Source organism: Petromyzon marinus, chromosome 18 (genome assembly GCF_048934315.1).
Source record: "Petromyzon marinus isolate PM22_M1 ecotype Great Lakes invasive population chromosome 18, UKy_Petmar_22M1.pri1.0, whole genome shotgun sequence".
Lineage (NCBI taxonomy): Eukaryota > Metazoa > Chordata > Hyperoartia > Petromyzontiformes > Petromyzontidae > Petromyzon > Petromyzon marinus.
This window is the reverse complement of record NC_133684.1, coordinates 11,816,994-11,843,269: the sequence shown is the minus strand read 5'-3', so window position 1 is coordinate 11,843,269 and position 26,276 is coordinate 11,816,994. Positions and strand designations below refer to the sequence as shown.

The window sequence follows — 26,276 nt, the reverse complement described above, 5'->3', positions numbered from 1 at the left end:
CCTTCAACGTGACTTTACCAAAAGAGCTAAGAATATAATCTTAAGATTATTAAGATTGCTTCCCAGCCTCCACTTATTGAGTACTCATTCTGCATGCAAACTGTTAGGAAACCATACGGATTTACAGTTTGTTAAATAAATTACCTCATGTTAATGTAAATTTAATCAATACACTCATGGAGTTAGTCAGCTGGCCTACATTTTACAATATTTATGTTTGTAACAGTTTGTAAATGTAAAATGCATTATAAGTGAATACATCTCATAAATGTGTTATACCTGATATAGGAAGTCTTAGAGTATATGAATGGCCTACCATATTTTAACTCAACATGACAGTTAATCAAGCCTCTATTTTTTCGTGCAAGAGCTACCTAGACACAGAGTCCGTTTTACGGGACGTCGTCTTGGCCAAAATGGTTAATTGGTGATCCTAGCACTGGCTATAGTTTGCATGCACATTGCCACCTGTGTAGTGTGACATTCACTTCAGACTTGAAAGAGGTGCGGATGAGAAACATGAAATGGGCTTAGTCACCGACAAGGGGTCAAGTTGCTTTTAAGAGAAAGGGCAGAGTAGCTGTGGGGAACTGATAAAGAACCATGTGGCTTTCAAAATTAAGCTCTGCCCTTCAAAAATTCCGCAGCCACCCACTGTTTGGTTACAATTAGGATCATTTTACATAAGCTTGCTTTTTATTGCTGAATTTGTGTAATTTTAGCCTTAAAACAGCCTTGTAAGGATTCTTGGGTTCCTGAAAGTACAGAATCCAAGTGATATTTAACTCTTTAGTTCTTGTGAAAAACAACTAAATAGTCCCTTTTAGTAAGAATAAACTTGAAAGGATTTTTTTTTCAAATGTGAACATCAGAGCATATCTTCATGAATAACGCATTACAGTCAAGTTAAGTCGGCATAAGCGCAATGAAGGGAATGTGCCACAGTTGTCATCTTTTGTTTGCCCCACTGAGCCAATAGTGGAAGTTACACAGTCCTGGACTCGGAGATAATTCCTGCACATGATAACCATTCTTGACGACAAAATATATATTTTTTAATCCTTGGGAGACGATGGGATAAGCCGTCCTATGGCCGGGATTTTCATTTTTGCGAGTCAGGCACTCGACTACGGCACTTCCCGGCTGGTTTACGATGTTTGTATTATATTACTTTATGCATATATGCACGTGAGGTGCAGACAAATATACATAAAATACATTATTACATATTGCAGAAAGCATATTTCCTGAGATCTGTACAATCACAAACGTGGCAGAGAGGCATTGACTGGATCATTGCCTTTGCAGCATTCAGCAGCAGCTCGGACGTGGAAGAGGATGCAAGTGAGGAGGAAGAGGAGGACAGCAGTGACGAGGATGAGAACATTTTGGATATGAATGTGAGTGTCAATGCCCCTTAATATTGTGTCGGGTTAGGGTTTTTCTCTTAAATCAGGGGTCTGAAACCTGCGGCGAAGAAGTCTGTAAAGAGCCGCATGCGGCTCTTTACAGACTTCTTCGTGACGTTATGTATGTGTGTATTCACATGCATTGCGGCTCTTGAAATATTGAGTTTTGTACCGAATTCTAAAAAAGTGTCTCTTGATATTTTGTTTGCCGACCCCTGCCTTAGATGCTCGATAACTGTTATCACCCTTGCAGGCAGTGGGTAATGAGGAAGACAAAAACAGGGAGGAATCCAAAACGAAATCAATTGTCGTCGAGATTCCCGAGTCACTGAAGAAGCAGCTGGAAGAGGACTGTTTTCTCATCAACAAGCGTAAGAAGGTGGGTAAGCTGCTCAGAACTATATTATCTGGATGTCGAAGCTTCATTTAAATGGTTTTGTAGAGAAAACTCTGGGGAAAGAGAAAAAGTGTGACGCTCAACACTGCCCTCTTAACTGGGGATCCACAAATCCAGAGGGCACTTTCGCTGCCTGCAGTCCATCGTCCCTGAGAAATAAATGCTGATGATGTGGAAGAAGTCTGGCCTGAGGAAGAAACCTGGCATTGAAATCCAATGCCAGATCTGAAAGAGTGGCATCAAATCTTATTGGGTCTGTGAAATTCCAAATCAGACTTCCACTCTGCTCTGATCACAAATGGTGCCGAAAGCCCTAAACTAATATTGTGTACAGCTGGTGTATTAACATCTTAACACCTGTTTTGTTTGCCAGAAAAAAGGGGAAACCTATTCTCTTATTTTGGTCCTGGCAAAGGAGATCCCATGACGTAGCTGCTCACCCGAGCTCACATTACTCTGATAGTGCTTGCCTTTGTGCTGTATGCCTTTTGGCGTCTTCTGGTCTTAACACCGTTTTGAGACTAGGCTCAAAAGAAAGCTGTCTCTGGTGTGGACCAATCAGTTTCAAAGACAATGCATATATTATCAGAATATGTTTTTGGTTTTCATTCTGACCACGAGTATTGTGGTTAATGCAGACATGATTCCTTATAAAAATGGTTTCAGTTTGGTGTATTAACATCTGTTTTGTTGCCTGAAAAAAGGGGAAAACCTATTCTCATAATATTGTGTACTGCATTTATTCTATACATTTCAGTGGTGTTTTTGTTTCTGTAAATTTCGATCATGAACACACATATATAGTTTGTTAGTTGTAGTAGGTAAATGGTTGGCATTTTGTGGGTAATGTAGCCGCATTAGCCTGAACGTTTGTTTCCTGATGCTGACTTGCATGCACTCGTGCGCAGTTGGTGAAGCTGCCGTGTTTGCCGAACGTCATCTCCATCCTGGAGAACTACGTCAAGCACTTCGCCATCAACGTGGCCTTCACGGGGAACGAGCGCCCACGGCACCCGGCGCAGCCAAGCCCCCTCACGCCGGCCTATGTGCAGCGCTGCACCCCGCCCGAGAAGAAGTGAGATCCTTCACTGTACCCCCCCCCCCCGTACCACATAGTAGCGCCTTGCCATTCCCCCATGGTTGGCACCGATGCCTGGTTATGCCCAGAGGCAGCTCCCGTTGCCTCCCGGAGTCTGGTACTTGTCTAATCACTCCTGTTAATGGCCACGTTGAGATGTCTATTTGTGCATAGCAATGCCTGGAAGTATCTATTAATGTTAGTGGTGTCCAATGCTTCGTACATCACATTATATTTAATGGGTGTATACTGATGCTTGGCTAAGCCTAACGAAGCCTGATAATATATAGTAGTAGATGATAGTTCTTTAGCAGATGAAAATGTGTTACAATTGTGCTGTCAGTATTACGTCATTAGATTAAGAATCTAAAAGGGAGTATCAGAGAGCAGAAGGGCCCAGTGTGTCATAAAATATTCCTTGGAAGTGAGTTTTCACAGGCCTTCAGAAAAATCCTTCAAGTGGCTTTTGTGTTTACACATTAAGGGGATAGCTCTTTCACACAAGCCTTGCTATGAGATTGTCACAGGACTGAGCTGGAAGTTAGCCAAATGGAGAGCAATACGAAATTTAACAATTACTTTTTGGGCAGTCTTTGGTGATGGGTGGACATCATTAACTCGCTACACTTGAAAACAATTCATCACCGGCAGCGAAGATGCAGATTCTAACCCCGGATCAATGCCATCCTGCCGTCTTAATAATGAATTGCTCGAAGACATAAATAACTATTTTCATAAATGGACATAATTTAATATTTTGGATTGTCTCTAGATTGTGTGTTTGGCTTAGAACACAGCATCCAATGGCAAACGCTGAAATCATAAGGCAACAGTGGCAGTTGAACTGTTGACCCCAGCAAATAATTTCCAATTATGTCACCAGGTCACTCTTGAAAATAACACTCGTGAGAATGTACCATTAAATACTTATTATTGCAACTCATTTACCGCTCTTGAATTGTAAGCTGCTTGCATTGATAACCGAGTTAAAATCTGCTCTGTAATGTATAAACAGAAGTATAAGTTTCTCAGTTGGCTCTTGATGTACACTTACACAAGGATTTCATTGAAGTACTTGCTAATGTCATTATGTAATGTGTGTGTGAAAAATGGTGATCTGTATGGTTATACAAATGCATTAGTTCATGCATTATGTGTATTTATACGCATGATAATGTCAATAGAATTGTACATTTAAGAATATACTAGCGGTAAGTACCCAGCGTTGCACAGGCGAAAAAGGCAGACACACACATGGAATTACACACAGACATTAACCACACACATAGAAACACATCGACTTAGACGCACACACACACACACATATGGATAAACCCCGGATGGATCGTTAGTAGGCCAGCCTAAAAGTTTCTAACCGGCGAAGATGTTACAATAGGTGGGTGCACGTTTCGCAAGCCTAGAGAAGGGAGGGAATTACCGTGGCTGAGAAGACCTGGAGCTTCATGCGGAGCGAGAGACAAGGTAGCTTCCACACAGCGTAACACAGCCGATGAAAAGATAATGGTGCTCAACTGATTTGGAGTGAGACCTCTGCTGTGAAACCAGAGTCAGTCATGAGCAGACTGGGCAGGTATGGGAATCTCTGCAATCTCTCCACAACTGCCGCATCACCAATTGTGAGTTGTGGGGGTGGATTGTCTGATGGTACAAAATACCCAGGCAGGTGCTTAGTTTTGGTGGGGCTGATGGTAAGGCCCCACCTCTTCGTGGCAAGCTCCAGGTTCAGCAGCAGTGACTCCAACTCCTCCTCTGAGTGAGCAGCAATGACCAGAGCATCGGCATACAAAGCATGGTTGATAAATAGGGAGCTATCTCTTGACCGCACCTGGGCATCAATCAGCCTCCCGTTGAATCTGTAGCATATGGTAATTCCTCCGGTACAGCCATTGAAGGCTTCACAAACTACGTGGTCAAAAGATATGTTAAATAATGTGGGAGGCAGAGGACATCCCTGTCGCACCCCAAGGTGTAGAGGGAATGGCTCTGACTGACGGGCACGTAGTTTGACGTGGGGCCGCTCACCATCAGGAAGGTCCTTAAGGATCGTGAGCAAAGGGTGAGGGACTCCGAAAGCATGAAGAACAACCCAGAGACCAGGCCCTACTGATGGTACCATAGGCCTTGACCAGGTCAATAAAGCACATACATTCACTTACACGCACACATGGACCTACAGACACGCAAAGAAATGGTCTTACACTGACTCACATGGAGCCACGTACACAAAGGGACAAACACACACGCCCATGGACTGACACACACAGACATATCGACTCACACACACAAACACATGGACTTACACACACACATATGGACTCACACACGCATAGATATCCGCTTTAGATACACACACATGGAGTTACACACACATATATCGACGTACATACATACAGCAACTCACACACAGACATACGTGGACTAACACACACATTGACGTAAACACACATGTACTTACACACACATATCGACTAAGACAAACACACATGGACTTAAACACACATACATAGATTGACACACACATTGGCCTACACACACACATACACATATGGACTGTGACACACAGACATCTACTTTAGATACACACGCATGGATTAACACACACATATCGACTCACACATACACATTGACTTACACATACACATTGACTTACACACATCGAGTGACACACACATGTATGGACTTACACACACGTGGACTAAGACACACACATATGGACTGACACACACATACACATCGACGTACACACACACATCGACTGACACACATAGACACACAAACGAACATTGACTTACACACTCAGATGGAGCCATGCACACACATCGACTAACACACACATGGACTAACACACACGCAGCGACTGATACGCACACAAATGGACTGACATGCACACTTGGACTGACACACAAACACAATCACTTGGACGTACACACACACATCGGGCATTGTCCAATCGAAAAAGACAGACACACACATGGACTTAAACACACGCATGGACCTACACGCACACACATATGGACTCAAACACACACACACATCGACGTGGACAGCAATCCCCGATGATGGCACAGCTATCAGTATGGCAGTACTCCGTATGAGTAAATAGCGTGGCATGAGCAATGGAAACAATGGAAATGCATTGAAGAAATAAGCAGAAAGTGTAAATTAAAGAGCAGCAGTACGCACAGGTAGTTTGAGAAGCAGGCTACAGTTTAGATTATAGACTGCCAGTACGCCGACTCAATGACATAAGCATTGCTACAGTCGACAAAAAAGCTGGCAATACGGGCAGCAGCTGAAAAAGCAGAATACAGTCGACATGAAAGGCTGGCAGTACACTGAGTGAGGTAAAATTAGCAGTGTAGATAATAGAGTGGCAGTGCACTGATGTCAAATAATCAGCAGGCAGCAAACCACATGACAGACTGGCAGTAGACCGTCGCAGCGTGATAAAAGCACAGCTTAAAAAGGGAATATTTATCAAGCTAATAATGAAAATTTTGTTGTGTGCACACAAACATCATTATTGTAATATTTGGCAACGTATTTGTTTCATAATAATAAACAATGAACCTGGGTTGTTATCTGCACACAAACATAATTATTGTAATATGTGGCAACTTATTAGTTTAATAATAGTAAACAATGAACGTGAATTCTTATCTGCACACAAACATTTATTTATATATGGCAAGTTATTAGTTTCATAATAGTAAACAATGAAGCAGAGTTCGTATATGCACACAAAATTATTGTAATATCTGGCAACGTATTAGTTTCTTAATAGTAAACAATGAACGTGAGTTCTTATCTGCACACAAACATTATGACAGTAAGCTTTGCCAACTTATTAGTTTCATAATAGTAAACAATGAAGCTGAGTTATCTGCACACAAAAAAAATTATTGTAATATCTGGCTACTAATTAGTTTTATAATAGTAAGCAATGGACGTGAGTTCTTAGCGTGAGAAGCAAGGACATTTGTCCTTACCATAGGCTTGGTCAGGCCTAGGCCCGTGCGGAGCCCCCGTCCTGGCCTACATTGCTGAGGCAGTAGAGGTGGCACATTGGCAGGCTGGGGGCTGGGCCACTACCCCCACAGCCATCCCCCCACCCGTGCAAGAAAAATGGTATCTAAGCACTATAATATTATTATGTAGGAATTCTGTTGTAGAAACTGGACGCATCGTGTTGGAGGGGGGGGCGAAGAGGACATGAGACTGTGAAGAAAACTGCGCAGCATGAAGTGTATATTTATTGCATGTTCAACGCGTAAAATGAAATGTCCCCCGTGAGCTGGAACGAAGGCGCGTCACTTGGCAGGGTCCGCCCCCCCCAGGCAATTGTCGTCAGTTGGTACGGTCGGTGGCATGCAATAAGTAAATAAAAAAAAGAATGCCACAAATTTGTTAATTAAACTACTTTAAAGTTTAGGGATGAGAAAACGGAATAGCTTATAACCACCCCGGGGCTTAGGGCGTGCTGCCTGGCAATTTTTTTTGGACGTCAAGCCCACCGTCTGAGAGCCAAATCCATCGCAACCATGCACGCGCGGAGACTTTTATATATAAGATACTTTTCAATTTGTATACCTTGTATAAATGCATTGGATAAATGTGACCCATACTGTCATTTGAGGATGCTACATTCGCCACAATAGAAGAAATAATTGTCTCTTGAATTTTGACACCGAATAGTGGCACTGTTACAATGCTGTGGGTGATCACGATATAATTTTCTCCGATACCAAGGTTCTTTGCAAACCCACGGGTTTTTATCAGAGATTTGTTCACGACGCAATTCAGATCTACAAACACAGACACAATTTCAACCGAGAAGATGGTTTCAAATTAAGCAACCATTGGAAAGATGTTCTAAATCGAACTAAACATGAAACTAATTTCAATGGTACAGTATATTTTTCAAGTAGTGGTACCCCAAACTTTCGCAGCTCTTATAAATTCCCTTTTCACACCATCAATAGGTAAACTCCCCCACCCCCGCGCCAAACGGCAAGTCCACCGGCACGTACACCACCTCTTTTCTAAAATCAAATGCTAATTTTTATGCTAATTCCTTTGTCAAGGCACCTTGTTTGCTCGCACACAGCTTAAAGGTCCGCGGTCTGAGCGTGGTTGTGTTTCACTCCAGCGCTGTCCTCGAGACAGCCTGATTCCTTCACCTGATGAAGGCCGCTTGTGTTGTGGCCGAAACGTCGTGATTTTTGTTATTTTATTTTTTACCTACGTGACTTTACCCAATAGAACCAAAGAGTAGTGGCACTTCATCGATTCACAAGGGAGGCATTCCTTGTTATCGAAGTACTTTTCTTGGCAAGTACATGGCTCACAAATGCTGCCAGTGCCTGGACTGGGGCTCTTTCATTGACATAGCTGTCTGGGAAAGGAGAAAATGCACAGGATATGAAGGTTTGGGCATGGTACTAGTCACGTGAACTGTTCGCCAAAACTCCAACTTTAGTGCCACTATGACTTATATCGGTTCTCTTTAGCAGTAATATCCCCACGAGTTTGTCCATTCCAGTAGGTAGGTCGTGGTATTCATCATTCCTGTATGCTTATATGTGTGCTTGTACATGTATGTGTGTGTTTCCTTACTCAAGTGTGGAGCTGTGCAAGGAGATGGTTGACGGGCTGAGGATCACGTTTGATTTCGCTCTGCCTGTGGTGCTGCTGTACGGAGTGGAGCATGCACAATTCAAGAAAATCTCCTCGTCCAAATTCTTCTCCGCGGCCAACCAACATAAACGAGATGACTCCTCAACAGCCAGGTTTGTCAAGCTCAAGGTCTTTGAGTGCAGTTGACAGCAAAGGCCTCCAAAACCTGGAAGATTGTGTTGTGATCTACACGAAGCATATACTTAACAGTATATTGAACATACTGATGCATGAATTAAGCTTTCAACTCTCGGTCCCCCATTACCTAACGCAAGCCTCTTGCCTGGCATCTCCCACGATAATTTCTACATTACTGGTTCACAGTTAAATTAAACTTGGCTGCAACACTCCTCACTCATCTGCCACCCCCTTGGCTCTCAGTCTTCTTGGCTTTGTCCCACCACACATCAAAACCCTCTGGGGGCCTTGACAGGAATTTTCACATCCTGCTGCTGGGGATCAGGGAGAGAGACTACTAATAGTTTAACCACACCAACACCACTAATTACCCCCACCCCACAACACGCTATGATGGCTACATCCACCGATACTCCCACGACTACACATCTACGATGACCCTCCCGCACCTACTTCCTACTCTTTCAAACTTCCTTGCTACTCCCCTCAAGACCTTTCTCTTGCCTGCCTCTCACTGACGGCTTAATTTTCCTGGTATGCGGTTGCATTTATACACTATACAAATTCAAATTGTGTTAATGCCAATGAGTGTTACTTTTCTCTGCATTGCAGTAAAGATTTGCCTGTCCTCACAAAGCAAGCTTGCTTTATTGGGGAACCTTCAAACCAAATAGAAAATATGCATACTCTTTGGTTCTATTCGGTAAAGTCACGTAGGTAAAAAATAATAAAAAACAAAAATCACGACGTTTCGGCCACAACACAAGTGGCCTTCATCAGGTGAAGGGGACCGTGCTGTCACAAAGACAGCGTTGGAATAAAGAAAGTCAAGCCAGGTCGCGTCCTTTAAGCTGTGTGGGAGCTGCACTTGTGGTGATTGCTATATCGGGGAGACGAAGCGACATGTCTCTGACCGAATTCGCGAGCACAAATCAGATTTGAAACATGGCAGAACAAATTCTTCTGCCGTGGCTGACCACTGTTACAACGCTGTGGGTGATCACGATATAGTGTTCTCCGATACCCAGGTCCTTTGCAAACACACAGGTTATCATCAGAGATTTGTACACGAGGCAATTCAGATTACAAACACAGACACAATTTCAACCGAGAAGATGGTTTCAAATTAAGCAATCATTGGAAAGATGTTCTAAATCATACCAAACATTAAACTAATTTCAATGGTACAGTAGATTTATCCAAGTAGTGATATACCAAACTTTCACAGCAGCTTATTTCCCTTCAAGACAACGTTTGCATTGTCAAATTCCCCACCCCCTCCCCCGTGTTAAGTGTTCTTTCAGCACTTTAAGTGTTCCATCAGCACTTTAGGCTAATTCCTTTGTCAAAGCGTTTAGTTTCCTCCCACACAGCTTAAAGGACGCGACCTGGCTTGACTTTCTTTATTCCAACGCTGTCTTCGTGACAGCACGGTCCCCTTCACCTGATGAAGGCCACTTGTGTTGTGGCCGAAACGTCGTGATTTTTGTTGTTTTATTATTTTTTACCTACGTGACTTTACCGAATAGAACCAAAGAGTATGGATCCTTGCAGTCACGAAAGCTTCAAATCTAGAAGAAAATATGCATTTACAATGGGATGTGGAGAATGTCATTTATGAATAAATAAAGCAGAATCTTCACAAAGCCAGCTAAGCAATTTCCCCTGTGTATTTTTAGCCTAAATTATGATGAAACGATGATAAAAAAACAGATAATGACTGGAAATTCATGAGGATTTAGTATGGTACAGCACTTCCCGACTGTGAATGCCACAAGCAGTATTTCAGCTTCATTGTTGTATTAAAAACATTTACATCCCAGATGACTGAAGTCTTTGCAGTCTGATGAACAGCCTGTACTTTTTTTTAGACTGCATAACTTGGTCCATTATTCCCTTAAATTTTCAAAAAAGCAGTCTTCATTGCATTTGAATTTCCAGTTAACTTGGTGAAGCCAGGAATATCAGTCGAGATTAGGACACGAAAAGATTATTAACATCAACAGAGAATTTCGATTTACAACTTTCGTGACTGCAAGGATTCATCTTCTTTGGTTCTTTCGGTAAAGTCACGTAGAATGAGAATAAAATAATAAAATAAAACAATAAAATTCTCACGACGTTTCGGCCACAACACAAGTAGCCGTCCTCAGGTGAAGAAACAGGACTGTCCAGAAGACAGCGCTTGAGTGAACCCTGTCAAGCTTGACAGCGTCTTTTAAGCTTAGAATCGCGGCATCTCTTCAGAAAGGTGAAAGACTCGATTAGTTGAGCTTTCTTGTCCCGGAGTCTGTTGAAACATCTTAAGGTTGTATGAAATCTCTCCCTGTAGAGGCGAGGGATTTCATACAACCTTAAGATCTTTCAACAGACTCCGGGACAAGAAAGCTCAACTAATCGAGTCTCTCACCTTTCTGAAGAGATGCCGTGATTCTAAGCTTAAAAGACGCTGTCAAGCTTGACAGGGTTCACTCAAGCGCTGTCTTCTGGACAGTCCTGTTTCTTCACCTGAGGACGGCTACTTGTGTTGTGGCCGAAACGTCGTGAGAATTTTGTTTTATTTTATAATTTTATTCTCATTCTACGTGACTTTACCGAAAGAACCAAAGAAGATCAACAGAGAACCATGAAAAAAATCCATAAAAAAGCAAATATTAATGAAAACAGCTTCCATTATATACATTTTGGGTTTCATAATTAAGGCTTCGGATATATGCCTTCTACTCTTTTCCATTCAGTATTTTAAGCATTGGTTACAATAAGGCCCAGAGTGTGCCCTCCTGCACCACCCTCTGGATTTATAGGGATCCTGTAATAAACTGTTCTATATTTGGCACAAGGAACATAGATAGTACTGTGGAGCAGTGTAGGTAATATACTACGTTTTGTATTGATATAATTCTACCTTGCACAGTGTTCGCACAAGTTTAGCATGTTGCTATATTTTAGTTGTAATGTTTTTTAAAATAACATTTGCACCTAACTCATTCAGCCTTCGACTATAGGGGCCAGTGCTTTCTGTGAGCGCTTATTGAAGCCATTTTGGCATACTAGGTTGTGTGGTCGGCACCCATCTTCTGCTATTGTCTCGTTACTGATATTGACGCTTAACCGGGTTTCATATTAGTTTGAGTGAATTTGGGGGGGGGGGGTGTTTGAGTGAGGTAAATTTATCAACTTCACATGGATGAAAATTGGACCTGTAAAGTCTGGAACTCCTTAACCGCACTACTTATAGTCCATGGGCCAAAACCATTCTTTTTTTTGCACCACCCAAGGAGGAAAAAACTTCAAATAAAAATAGTACGCATAAGCTGCTCATTTATAAAGGCTATCACGTCATTCACTTTTATTGGCCATATAAAGAAATTGGCACCCATTAAAATTTTGAAATCTCAGGTGGTACCAATTCCACACTGGCACGTGGACTAATACATTAGAATATGCCTTAAAGCTTTCGTGACTGCAGGACTTGATATCCTTTGGGTTTTTCGGTAAAGTCACATAGATAGGTTCAAATTAATTAAAAGAAAAACAAAACTACGACGTTTCAATCGCAATACAAGCGGGCGTCATCAGGCGGGGAGAAATGGGGGGGTAAGCCTTTAACTGCAACTGTTTGTAAAGGTTTAAAAGTGGGCGTAGCCCAAGTGTCAGAACGGAGTTTGCGGGGCACAAGAGTCTAGGTCAGCAGTGGATAGAGCATCCTACAGAGAACGGAATGGGCGGGGCACAAGAGTCTAGGCCAGCAGTGGATAGAGCATCCTATAGATATTTAGTCTAGGCCATGATAGAGCCAAACCTAGAGAGATGGAGCCGAGGCCAGCAGTGGATAGCGCATGCAATAGGCATGGTGTACTAGAGGGCGTCTAGGCCAGCAGTGGATAAAGTATGCTATTACTAGAGGTAGTCTAGGCCAGCAGTGGATAGAGCAAGCTATAGCCAGTAGTCTAGGCCAGCAGTGGATATAACAAGCTACAGAAGTAGTCGTCTTGGCCAGCAGTGGATAGAGCGGGGCTCCTCACTTCAGCTCTCTCCCCAGCGGTTGCAGGCGGGATGAGTGGAGAAGGTTGTGTGAGGGGTTGAAAAACTGGTGAACATCGGAGAGTGCTATAAATTGAAACAAGCCATCCATATATACAAACACTAGCGGGAAGTACCTGGTGTTGCCCGGGCGAAACAGACAGACACACATCGACTTACACACACTTACAGACATTGACCCACGTACACAAACACATCGACTTACACACACACATGGACTGACACACACAGACATCGACTTTAGATACACACATGCAGTTACACACACATATCGACGTGCACACATGCAGCGACTCACACGCACATATCGACTCACACACGTACATAGACTCACATACGCACACATCGACTCACACACATACATAGACTCACACACACACATCGACCTCGACACACATATGGACTTACACACATATCGACTAAGACACACACACATGGACTTACAACAATAACCGCCATTCGCCACTAAGTGGCGGTGACGTCACCACGATGCTTGTGCCAGGCTAGGTGCACCTTGAGGCCACGTGAAGTGTCGAACACCCGCTGGAAGGAGGTCATGGGGCAGACCCAGGTGGCATGGGTCGACTGACTGAGATCACTGGCTGATGCACCACCTGTGCTCCCTACTGTGCCAACTTGCTGTGTTTTAGCCACCCGGCACTCCGCTCATGGTTGTGAGCGTCAATCCTCCGCCCTCCGTTGTTGTTGGAGGGCAACTGCCTCCAACTGCCCAGCAGCGTCTTTCACGAGCCTCCTCCACAGAGGCCGATCTTGACACCGCTGGTACCAGTCATTGGCAAGTCCACTCAGCTCCACATCCTCCTATACCACATCACTCCATCTCTTCTCTAGCACGTGCCACGCCCATTTAGCCCCCTCTATCCGGCCGAACAAAAGCTGTTTAGGCATGCAATGACTGGGCGTGCGGGCTACATCACCCAGCCAACGCAGCTTTGCCTGCCGGAGGAGCTCACCGATGGGACTTTGCCCAGATCTTTCAAGGATTTGTGAGCTCCTCACACAATCCAGCCTGGTTAAACACAGGATGGATCTTAGGCAGGCCAGCCTAAATATTTCCAATTGGCGAAGATGTCCCATTAGGGGGAGTCCACGTTTCGCAAGCGTAGAGAAGGGAGGGAATGACCGTGGCCGAGAAGACTTGAAGCTTCGTGCGGAGCAACAGACCAGGTAGCTTCCACACAGCGTTCCGCAACCGGTGAAAAGATAATGCCGCTCGACTGATTCCGAGTGAGACCTCTGCTGTCAAACCGGAGCCGGTCATGAGCACACTGCCAAGGTATGGGAAACTCTCCACTCTCTCCACAACTACCCCATCACCGATGGGGATTTGTGGGGGTGGAGTGCCCGATGGTACAAAATACCCAGGCAGGTGGTTAGTTTTGCTGGGGTTGATGGTAAGGCCGCACCTCTTAGTGGCACGCTCCAGTTTCAGCAGCAGCGCCTTCAACTCCTCCTCTGAGTGAGCGGCAATTATCAGATCATCGGCATACATAACGTGATTGACCTATATGGAGCCATCCCTTGACCGCACCCGGGCATCGATCAGCCTCCCATTGTATCTGTACCAGATGGAAATTCCTCCGGTACAACTATTGAAGGCTTCACGAACTACGTGGTCAAAATAGATGTGAAATAATATGGGAGCCAGAGGACATCCCTGTTGCACCCCAAGGTGTACAGGGAATGGCTCTGACTCCCGGCCACGTAGTTTTACCTGGGCCCGCTCACCATCATGGAGGTCCTTAATGATCGTGAGCAGAGGGTCAGGGACTCCGAAAGCATGAAGAACTACCCAGAGCCCAGGCCTACTGATGGTATCATAGGCCTTGACCAGGTCAATAAAGCGACCCACACACACATCGACTTATAAACACACATAGCGACTCACACACACACACATGGACTTTGACACACACATACAGCGACTCACCCACATCGATTTAGATGCACACACTATTTAGTATTTTCACTTACACACACACACACATTGACTCGCACACACATACATGGACCTACACACACAAAGAAATGGACTTACACACTCGCATGGAGCCATGCACACACATCGACTGACACACATATCGATTCACGCACACAGACATCGACTCTCACACAACAACAACCGCCATTCACCACTAAGTGGCGGTGACGTCACCACGACGCTTGTGCCAGGCTGTGTGCACCCTGAGGCCACGTGAAGTGTCGAACGCCCGCTGGCAGGAGGTCACGGGGCAGACCCAGGTGCCACGGGTCGACTGACTGAGATGACTGGCTGATGCACCACCTGTGCCCCCTACTGTGCCAACCTGCTGTGCTTTAGCCACCCGGCGCTCCGCTCGTTGTTGTGAGCGTCGCTCCTCCGCCCTCCGTTGTTGTTGGAGGGCGACTACCTCCAACTGCCCAGTAGCGTCCTTCACGAGCCTCCTCCACAGAGGCCGATCTTGACACCGCTGGTACCAGTCATCGGCAAGTCCACTCAGCTCCACGTCCTCTTGTACCACATCACTCCATCTCTTCTCTAGCCCGTGCCGCGCCCGCTTAGCCCCCTCGATCCGGCCGAACAAAAGCTGTTTCAGCATGCGGTGGCTGGGCATGCGGGCTACATGACCCAGCCATCGCAGCCTTCCCCGCCGGAGGAGCTCACCGATGGGACCTTGCCCAGATCTTTCAAGGATTTGTGAGCTCCTCACACAATCCAGTCTGGTTAAACCCAGGATGGATCGTAGGCAGGCCAGCCTAAATGTTTCTAACCGGCGAAGATGTTCCATTAGGGGGGTCCACGTTTCGCAAGCGTAGAGAAGGGAGGGAATGACCGTGGCCGAGAAGACCTGAAGCTTAGTGCGGAGCGACAGACCAGGTAGCTTCCACACAGCGTTACGCAACCGATGGAAAGATATTGCCGCTCGACTGATTCGGAGTGAGACCTCTGCTGTTAAACTGGAGCCAGTCATAAGCACACTGCCCAGGTATGGGAAACTCTCCACTCTCTCCACAACTGCCCCACCACCGATTGGGAGTTGTGGGGGTGGAGTGTCCGATGGTACAAAATACCCAGGCAGGTGCTTAGTTTTGGTGGGGCTGATGGTAAGGCCCCACCTCTTAGTGGCACGCTCCAGTCTCAGCAGCAGCGTCTCCAACTCCTCCTCTGAATGAGCAGCTATTACCAAATCATCAGCATACATAACGTGGTTGAGCAATAGGAAGCCATCCCTTGACCGCACCCGGGCGTCGATCAGTCTCCCATTATATCTGTACCATATGGAGATTCCCCCGGTACAGCTATTGAAGGCTTCACGAACTACGTGGTCAAAATAGATGTTAAATAATGTGGGAGCCAGAGGACATCCCTGTCGCACCCCAAGGTTAACAGGGAATGGCTCTGACTCCCGGCCACGTAGTTTTACCCGGGCCCGCTCACCATCATGAAGGTCCTTAATGATCGTGAGCAGAGGGTCAGGTACTCCAAAAGCACGAAGAACAACCCAGAGCCCAGGCCTACTGATGGTATCATAGGCCTTGACCAGGTCAATAAAGCAATAAAGCACACATCGACTTACACACAGACACATTGACTCATACACACAAATCGACGCAGACACGCACATTGACTCACATGCACGCATGGACTTAGACGCACACATAGATATAAAAAAACGTAAGAACTAAATTTTAAAATATTAGTTGTCTACACACCCACACCACACACACATTGACTAACAGTGAGTGACACACACATATGGACTCACACACACACTAATCGACTCACACGCACACATGGACTTACCCACACACACATGGACACACACACACACATCGACCCACACACACATCGACTCTCACACACACCGACACACACCCAGATACATCGACTCACACACACACACATTGGGGCAGACACAATAACAACCGCCATTCGCCACTAAGTGGCGGTGACGTCACCACAACGCTTGTGCCAGGCCATCGACTCACATGCACACATGGACTTAGACACACACGTAAATATTTAAAAATGTACTAACTAAATATTAGTTGTCTACACACACAGACCACACACCTACATTGACTAGCACACACACATCGACTGACACACACACACATATCGACTCACACACACACTAATGGACTCACACGCACACATGGACTTAGACACACACATTATAAAAAAAATTATACACCACGCACACACATTCACTAACACACACATTCACTAACACACACATTCACTAACACACACACATCGACTGACACACAGACATATCAACTCACGCACACACACATCTGCTCGTGCACACATCGATTGATACACACACACACGGACGTAGACACACACACATCGTCGCAGACGTGCACATGGACTTACACGCACACGAGGACTTCGACACGATAATAAATATATAATTACTTCTTCTTGGTTCTTTCAGTAAAGTCACGTAGAAGGGAAACAATAAAATTATAAAAATATAAAACATGACTTTACCGAAAGAACCAAGAATATGAATCCCTGCAGTCACGAAAGCTTTAAATAAAAATATAATTACTTGCCAAGTTAATTTAGAAATATTATTTGTAGCACACAAACAAAAATATTGTAATATTTCCAAGGTGATTCTTAAAATAATAGGTTTCTATCAATGTGAGTTTAGCGAAAGAAGCAAGAAAATTGTCCTTATTGCCGTGGTGAGGCCTAGTCTCGGCCTCGCCTAGATTGCACAGCCGGCCGAGTTGACACCTTGGCAGCTGGGGCTGGACTGCTACCCCCCCCCCCAGCAACGATGCCCCCACGCGTTCTGCAGTAATATCTTCGGCCCATAATGGCAGCATCTACCGATTTTATAGTAGTAACTGCACACATCGGGGTGGGGGGGGGGCATCACACTGTGAATAATTTAGCTCAGCGTTTTGTGTATTTTAAAAGCATTTTTAACGTGAAAGAAAATGTCCCCCTTACCCCCACCGAACACGTGTGACTTTGTAGGGGCCGTCCCCCCCACCAAAGGTGTGCGAGTTAGTATGGTCGAGTGCACATAATCAATAAATAAATAAATAAAAATATCACTAGATCGCTAATTTTACTCATTTAAAGGTGACGGATGGGAAAAAGGAATAGCGCTTGCTCACCATGGGGCTTACCGTGTGGTACCTGGCTATTTTTTAAACTAAACCACCGTTTGAGAGCCAAATCCTTCGCAAGCGTGCGAACACGCACAGACAAACAGACAAAAAATTACATTTATATATAAGACTAGCGGGAAGTGCCTGGCGTTGCCCAGGCGAAAAATATATTTCAAAACTTCTCTTTAAAACCTTACAAACACATACACAGATACGAAGGTATTGTGAAAGCCCGGTGGGCCGTTTGTCCATTTTTCCACCAAAAAAATTATAAGAGGCTTGCAGAAGTCCAAAAAGTTCTCGAAAATGGAGGGTAAATAGTTGCTTTAAAAGGTTTCGAAAATTGTCGACCCCCCCCGAAAAGAAAAATGTTATTGTTGTGGTTTTCACACCTGATGATGATTGCTTGTGTTGCAGTCAAAACATCGTGAAAATTGTATTGTTTTATATTTTTATTATTTTATTGTTTCCCTTCTACATGACTTTACCGAAAGAACCAAGAATAATAACTTTATAGTAGTATCTGCTGACTCTATAGTAGTAACTACTAACTCTATAGCAGTATTTACTGACTCTATAGTAGTATCTACTGACTCTATAGCAGTATCTACTGGCCCTACAGTACTATCTACTGACTGTCGTAGTATCTACTGACCGTAGTAGTATCTACGGACCCTACAGTAGTATCTACCGACTCTATAGTAGTGACTACTAACTTTATTTTTTTTATTTAAAGCTTTCGTGACTGCAGGGATTCATATTCTTGGTTCTTTCGGTAAAGTCACGTAGAAGGGAAACAATAAAATAATAAATAATAAAACAATAAAATTCTAATGACTTTTCGACTGCAACACAAGCAAACATCATCAGGTGTGAAAACCACTTTACCAAAAGAACCAAGAATACTAACTTTATAGTAGTATCTGCTGACTCTATAGTAGTAACTACTAACTCTATAGCAGTATTTACTGACTCTATAGCAGTAGCTGCTGAATGTAGTAGTATCTACTGACTGTATAGTAGTATCTACTGACTGTAGCAGTATTTACTGACTGTAGTGGTATATACTGACTGTTTTAGTATCTACTAACTCGAAAGCAGTATTTACCAACTCGATAGCATCATCTACTATCACTCCAGCAGTGCATACCAACTGGTGGTACCTGCACTCACTACAGCAGTGCATACCGACTGTGGTAGTACCTGCTATCACTGCAGCTGTGCACACCGACTGTGGTGGAACCTGCTATCACTGCAGCAGTGCATACTGACTGTGGTGGAACCTGCTTTCACTGCAGCAGTGCATACTGACTGTGGTGGTATCTGCTTTCACTACAGCAGTGCATACTGACTTTGGTGGTACCTGCTATGATTACAGCAGTGCATACTTACTGTGGTGGTACCTGCTATGATTACAGCAGTGCACACTGACTGTGGTGGTACCTGCTATGATGACAGCATTGCATACTGACTGGTGGTACCTGCTATAATAACAGCAGTGCATACTGTGTTGTTACCTGCTTTCACTACAGCAGTACATCCTGTGGTGGTACCTGCTATCACTACAGTAGTACATGCTGACTCTATAGCCGTATATATTGACTCTATAGCACAAACTACTAACCTGCCTTGATGAGGCCTAATCCTGTGCAAGGTCCTCTGGCCTCGCCTAGATTGCCCAGCCGGCCGAGGTGGCACCTTGGCAGGCTGGGCCGCTACCCACCCCCCCACCATCCCCGCGCTACAATAACACTATCTAAGCGCTATAATATTAGTATCTACCGACCCTATAGTAGTAAGTGCACATATTGGGGTGGGGGGGGGGGGACATGACATTAACCTCAGCGTATATTTTTTTGCATTTACAACGCGAATGAGAAATCCCCCCTCCACCGATGATTTTTGTGCTTTGCTAGGGGCAACCCCTGGGCAGCTTTAGTGCTGTGTGAGGAAATAATTTAATAATACAGAATTTCACTTTATTGCTTATTTAACTACGTTAAAGTTGACGGATGGGAAAATGGAATAGAGCTGGCTCACCACGGGGCATATGGCGTGGTACCTGTTTTTTTTTTACGTAAACCCAACGGTTTGCAAGCCAAATCCTTCGCAATTTCGTGTACACACACAGACAGTCAGACGGACAGACAAAAAAATACTTTTATAGGTAAAATAGACACAATTTCAACATAGATGATGGGTACAAACTTAGCAATCACTGGAAGGACGGTATCAACCAGTTAAAGTCATAACTGCTGTAATGTTTTCATTTTTAACACTCTCTATCCATTGTTGGCCTAGACTACTACTTATATAGCTTGATCTATCCACTGCTGGCCTAGACTACTGGCTATAGCTTGCTCTATCCACTGCTGGCCTAGACTACCTCTAGTAATAGCATACTTTATCCACTGCTGGCCTAGACGACCTCTAGTACACCATTCCTATTGCATGCGCTATCCACTGTTGGCCTAGGCTCCATCTCTATAGCTTTTGCTCTGTCATGGCTTAGACTCAATCTCTATAGGATGCTCTATCCACTGCTGGCCTAGACTCTTGTGCACCACCCATTCCGTTCTCTGTAGGATGCTCTATCCACTGCTGACCTAGACTCTTGTGCCCCGCCCACTCCGTTCTGACACTTGGGATACGTCCACTTTTAAACCTTTATAAACAGTTGCAGTTAGAGGCTTACCCCCCTTTTCTCCCCGCCTGATGATGCCCGCTTGTATTGCAATCGAAACGTCATAGTTTTTTGTTTTTCTTTTAATTAATTTGAACCTATCTACGTGACTTTACCGAAATACCCAAAGAATATTAGTATCTGCCTTCATCTGAATTTCCAGCCATTCACGCTGTGTGCATGCGGGCGGTCGGGCGGTGTGCACTACAGACCGAAGGAAGAGGGGCAGCACTCGCCCCCTTTGCCAACGCAGCCGTCCCAGGATTGTTCGACTCCAGGAGGGGGTGGCGGCGTACGCGTCAAGATGGAGCCAGACTCGACGCCGTCGCTGCGGCGTTCCACGCGGCGTGCGCCCACCGGGGGGGAGCGCACACCGGAGGGGGGCAGTAGCCCCCAGGCCAAGCGCCGTCTCATGGACTCGGCCCACATGCCTCGTCTACTGCAGCAGCTGGACAAGAGTAAATGCCCACATTTGCTTTCTCGGCGTGCACTGACCCTTCCACACAGTCTCCTGCCGCTTCCGCCGCTGCTGCTGCTACAGCAGCTCATTGAGAGGAATTAGCGGATGTATGTTGAATTTCTTTGGCACCGTACATAGCCAACCATGCTAATCGGAGGTGGGGGGGAACGACAAAATAAACACAAAAAGCAGTTCTGAAGAAATGGGTTTTCAACCTTGATTTAAAAGTGCATAGCTCCAGTGCCTTCCTAATATCGGAAGGAAGAGCATTCCAGATGGTCGCAGAAGCGCATCTGAAAGCGCGCAATGCAGTGACCGTCTTTGTTCGATGGTTAGCCGAAAGCCGCTGCGAGGATGACCAGAGTTTGCATGATGGTTTATGCTCCTTGACAAGGTCAGCAAGGTATTGTGGTTCATTTGTAGCAAGCACTTTGCATGTAAAGATGATGCTCATGCTGTGCATGTGATGTTATGTGTGCTTTGCATAATGGAACAACTCATTAATAATCCTGTGTTAAGTTTTCGGCCATCACGCACCCACATCTTCCATTGTCTGCTCTTCGTGGTCGGATCGTGGGTTGCCTGACATTGATGTATGCCCTAAAGGAGTTCACTCTTGTGTGCATATGGGCTATAAAGGTATTTAGTGGGCATGCAACATTTCATCAGTCAATTGCAATTCATGTAGTGTGTGATTAGTTCATGAAAGCTTTGCAGCCACTATAGGGTCAACATTGAGCACAAAGGGAAAAACATTTTTAATCGTGAGTTGTGCTGGGGAGACAAAATTGGTTTCACAGTTTTCATTTTGGTTTTCATGTTGTGGATGTGTTTGGTTTGTTTATTGTTGACATGTTCACTTTGTCCCACTATGTAGCTATTAATTACGTGCCTCATATCGGTCTACCAGCAACCTGGATAATGTTCAGTGAGAGATTTAGCCTTAATAATAGTCACTAGTGTAGTGTTCATGTTAATCACTACACCCTCTGAAGCAATAATATAATTGATTGCTTTATAAGTTATTTCGATTGTCAAATAGTAGCTTTAGTGTAAAGGTGTTCTGTCTTTTTGTGATGTTTTTAGATTTTAGTGCTGGTGTTTCAGTGTTTTACGATGTATGGCTTTCATGCCGTTGTATTTAGTCTATTGCCTGTAAGTATAATTATTGTTGAATATGTAGATGTGGATTAACTGAATCCTCTCATAATGTTGTGGAATTTCACTCCTGGCACAGGGCCATCAACAAATAAGTGTTTCCCCATGCTCTTGTGATTATGGAGGCACATTGACTTTTTTGGTTGCTGTAGTTGTTGTGTGTTGTCTTTGTGGAAAGTAGTGTGGCATGCTGCCAGGGTTCAGTGTCACTAATCGTGGTGTTTGTATGTGTGTATGTTGAACTACTTTCGCACCATGCATAGCCAGCCGCACTAATCGAAGGTGTGGGGGAAGGACAACAAACTAAACACCAAAGCAGTTTTAAAGAAATTAGTTTTAAATCTAGATTTAAAAGTGCATAGCTACAGTGGCTTCCTAATATTGGAAGGAAGAGTGTTCCAGACGGCCGCAGAAGCACATCCAGAAACACACAATGCAGTGACCTTTGTTCAATGGCGAGCAAAAATTTGCTGCGAGGATGACCGGAGTTCGCGTGATGGTTTCATGTTCCTTGAGATCAGCAAGGTATTGTGGTTGATTTGTGCCTTAGAGCTGACACCAGGTGCAGCAGGAGGCGTCCCCTTACCTGGGGTGATCCACAAAGAGGGCCTGGTGCTTGAGGGCCGCAAGGGAGCAGAACTCAATGAGGTAGTACCAAACAGCACTGCACAGCCACACCGATGCACACTTCCACCAGATTGCACCTTGTTTCGTATTCATGCTCATAATTCAGTGGGTACATTTCCCTGTGCCAGAGCATTTAGCAAAGACTATCGTTGTTGGTAGAAGTCCATGGAGACCGAGATTTATTTTTTGTTGCCACGTTTCTACCACCATTGGGTCGGGGTGCTGGCTCTGTGTACAAGTACAGGTGGTCAGGCCTGGCGGACATTCACAGCAGCCCTACCATGCCCGCTTTCTCATTTTAATTATGGAACTACATCCTTATTACCTGGCCCAACCGCAGAACGTGTTGTAATATCACGCGCTGTCACTGGAATCGGTCTCTTGGTTTAGCGTCAGCAATGCTTGTTTGTGAGGGAAAAAATAAACTGCAGAAAGTTACAGAAATAATATCAACTGAGGACAACAAAACTTTCGGCAAGCACGCGTAAGTTATAACAATTGTTATTTTAATATTGCTTCCTTACGGCCATCGTGGGTGGGGAGGGGCCGGGTGGGACTGAGCAGAAACAGCTGAGTCCATGGAGCCCCGTGGCTCATGATATGTGGGAACGTCGATTGCAGCTGTGACGCCGATCCTAGGCTGCCAAGCCCGCTTGCCACAATGGTCTTTGGAAATGTAGTATCGTGGGCCTGGGTAGCCAGACCTTAAATACTTAGTGAGATACCCTTTTCAATGTAATTCCGACTACACATTTCATAATTTGGGATTTGTGTCCATTACACAATTGCACCATGGCTTATTCTCATCAGTGATGTCACAGGGTCATCAATGTGCGCTTTGCAACAGACTTTGGTAATTGTCTGCAGAAAATACCCAGCAGCTGTGGGAATGAAACCGGCGACTCCACACAAGCTGGCTCAGTTGCGAGCACGCTGACCACTAGGCTTTCCAGCCGACTAAGTGTACGTTTTTCACAACACTCGGAAGCACTGTGATGCGCAGTATCACGTCTCTAATTCCCTGCCCTCATTAACTGCTGTGGGGTCTCGCAGGTGCTCAACTGGAGGCTTTTGCCAGAAGATCACCCGCGCTATGACCATCCGCCACCTCCGTCGTGCATTTATGGCTCCCAGCATCTGCTACGCATGTTTGGTGTGTTACCATACGATACAGATACCTTGCACAGCACTCCCAGCAACTCCGGCCCTGCTTAACTATTCGCTAGGAGTACGTCACCTTCCGAGAATAGATTATGTCTTTGCTGCTTTGCAGCCTGGCCTCTTTCAAAACAGTTTAAATGGTACACCATAGGTGAATTGCAGGTTGCGTGTTGTGGCCTAAACTGTGGGTATGCCCTCCTCCTTCAAGATGTCTGGTTAGTGTGGAGAAGGGTAGGCCAGTTACCCTCTAGACAGACTCTGTAGAACTCCATCTTGTGGAAGCCATTCAGGCCCATGAGCAAGAAATTGCAAGGCCTGCACCTGTGTTTTTTTTTTATGTAATCAGGTTTCTGTAACAAAGTCCCCATTGAAAATGAGCATTTATTGCCCAATGGGTCTTACCTGTGCCAAACTTAAGCAAAATAACCTAAACCTTAACATATTTACTCACTAAGGCCATCCCAATATTCTATATTCGCAACTACAGCTCGTATAGAGTGCCCATTGTTGATGCTAACAACATGCAGCTGTTATGTCCAAAGATACAATACTATTGACCAAATTACCAATTGGTGAAATTACTAAACTTAGCTTAGCATAGTAAAAAAAATGGTAATGCCCTATTCAAACGGGCATAAGTTGTGTTCATTCCTATTTACATCCCTAAGCCATTGGTTTTAATACTCTTTGGTTCTATTGGGTAAAGTCACGTAGGTGAAAATAAAATAACAAAAAATCACGACGTTTCGGCCACAACACAAGCGGCCTTCATCAGGTGAAGGGACGAGCCTGTCTGGAGGACAGCGCTGGAGTGGAAGAAGCCACGCTTAGATCCACTCCAGCGCTGTCCTCCAGACAGGCTCGTCCCTTCACCTGATGAAGGCCGCTTGTGTTGTGGCCGAAATGTCGTGATTTTTTGTTATTTTATTTTCACCTACGTGACTTTACCCAATAGAACCAAAGAGTATGGATCCTAGCAGTCACGAAAGCTTTAAATCTAGAATCCATTGGTTTTAAGTCTACATTGTATGTATATTGAACTGCTTTCACACTATACGTGGCCCACCATGCTAATCGAAGGTGCATTGTTATGGCAGGGGCAAGTCACACTGCACCATCACTCTTGACTTTCCACAAAGTGGTACTCACTTTATTAACTACAGAAAAATCAAGCTACTTAGCAGCTTTCAATTATGAGCCACGTCCTCATTGTACAGTACCACTTGGCTGGTTTAAGTGTAGAGCAGTGCACTTGCCATATGTTGGAGATAGCACTTGTTCACACACACGTGTGTGTGTGTGCATGCATGTATGATCACAGTGAAGCTTCCGGAGCTGTTGGTGAAGATGAATCTACCAGAGAAGAATCTCAAGGCCCTTTTAAAACATCTTGAGCTCTTCCTCAGGCAAGGCAGATGTAGCAGTTGTGCAGATTGCTTATACCGCCTCTTTAAGACTGAACGGAACGAAACATTTACATCAAGAAATTATTTGTGCATTATTTGAATGATACAACTTTCTACAAAGCATACAGCTATTGCTAAACTTAACCCAACCACTATGACTGTTATCCATTTCTTTACTGTTTCAATTATTTTTATAAAGTGTAACTTCAATCTAACAAAAGAATCTACCAGAGAAGAATCTCAAGGCCCTTTTAAAACATCTTGAGCTCTTCCTCAGGCAAGGCAGATGTAGCAGTTGTGCAGATTGCTTATACCGCCTCTTTAAGACTGAACGGAACGAAACATTTACATCAAGAAATTATTTGTGCATTATTTGAATGATACAACTTTCTACAAAGCATACAGCTATTGCTAAACTTAACCCAACCACTATGACTGTTATCCATTTCTTTACTGTTTCAATTATTTTTATAAAGTGTAACTTCAATCTAACAAATTTCGATGTAAAGCTTTCGTGACTGCAGGGATTCATCTTCTTGGTTCTTTTGGTAAAGCTTTCGTGACTGCAGGGATTCATCTTCTTGGTTCTTTCAGTAAAGTCACGTAGAATGGAAATAAAATAATAAAAATAAAACAATGAAATAAAATTCTCACGACTTTTCGGCCACAACACAAGTAGCCTTCTTCAGGTGAAGGAACAGAACTGTCGGGACAACAGCGCTTCAATGAAACTGCTAAGCATCGCAGCGTCTTTTGAGCTGGGTGGGATGAGCAGAGCACCTTGACAAAGGAGTTTACATATCAACAGAAGAATTTAGCATTGAAGTAGCTGTGTTAATGTGTTGGATTAGCAGGGTGTTAAAATCAGAAATTAGCATGTAACTG

The 26,276-nt window shown here is 44.5% G+C and overlaps 1 protein-coding gene across 5 annotated transcripts in view; it reads left to right on the top strand.

The window, feature by feature from the left end:
- Positions 1-26,276, top strand: part of MSL3 (MSL complex subunit 3) — a 45,050-nt gene that overhangs the window by 14,134 nt on the left and 4,640 nt on the right. For 4 of the 5 annotated variants that reach the window (XM_032956726.2, XM_032956724.2, XM_032956728.2 and 1 more), the window contains 9 exons: positions 1,309-1,400; positions 1,663-1,788; positions 2,715-2,881; positions 8,527-8,694; positions 20,790-21,037; positions 22,748-22,845; positions 23,692-23,787; positions 23,878-23,977; positions 25,307-25,391. In XM_032956726.2, coding sequence (XP_032812617.1) covers positions 1,309-1,400; positions 1,663-1,788; positions 2,715-2,881; positions 8,527-8,694; positions 20,790-21,037; positions 22,748-22,845; positions 23,692-23,787; positions 23,878-23,977; positions 25,307-25,391 — 1,180 coding nt within the window. The remainder of the gene's footprint in view (positions 1-1,308; positions 1,401-1,662; positions 1,789-2,714; positions 2,882-8,526; positions 8,695-20,789; positions 21,038-22,747; positions 22,846-23,691; positions 23,788-23,877; positions 23,978-25,306; positions 25,392-26,276) is intronic. The other variant, XM_032956725.2, reaches the window with a different exon arrangement.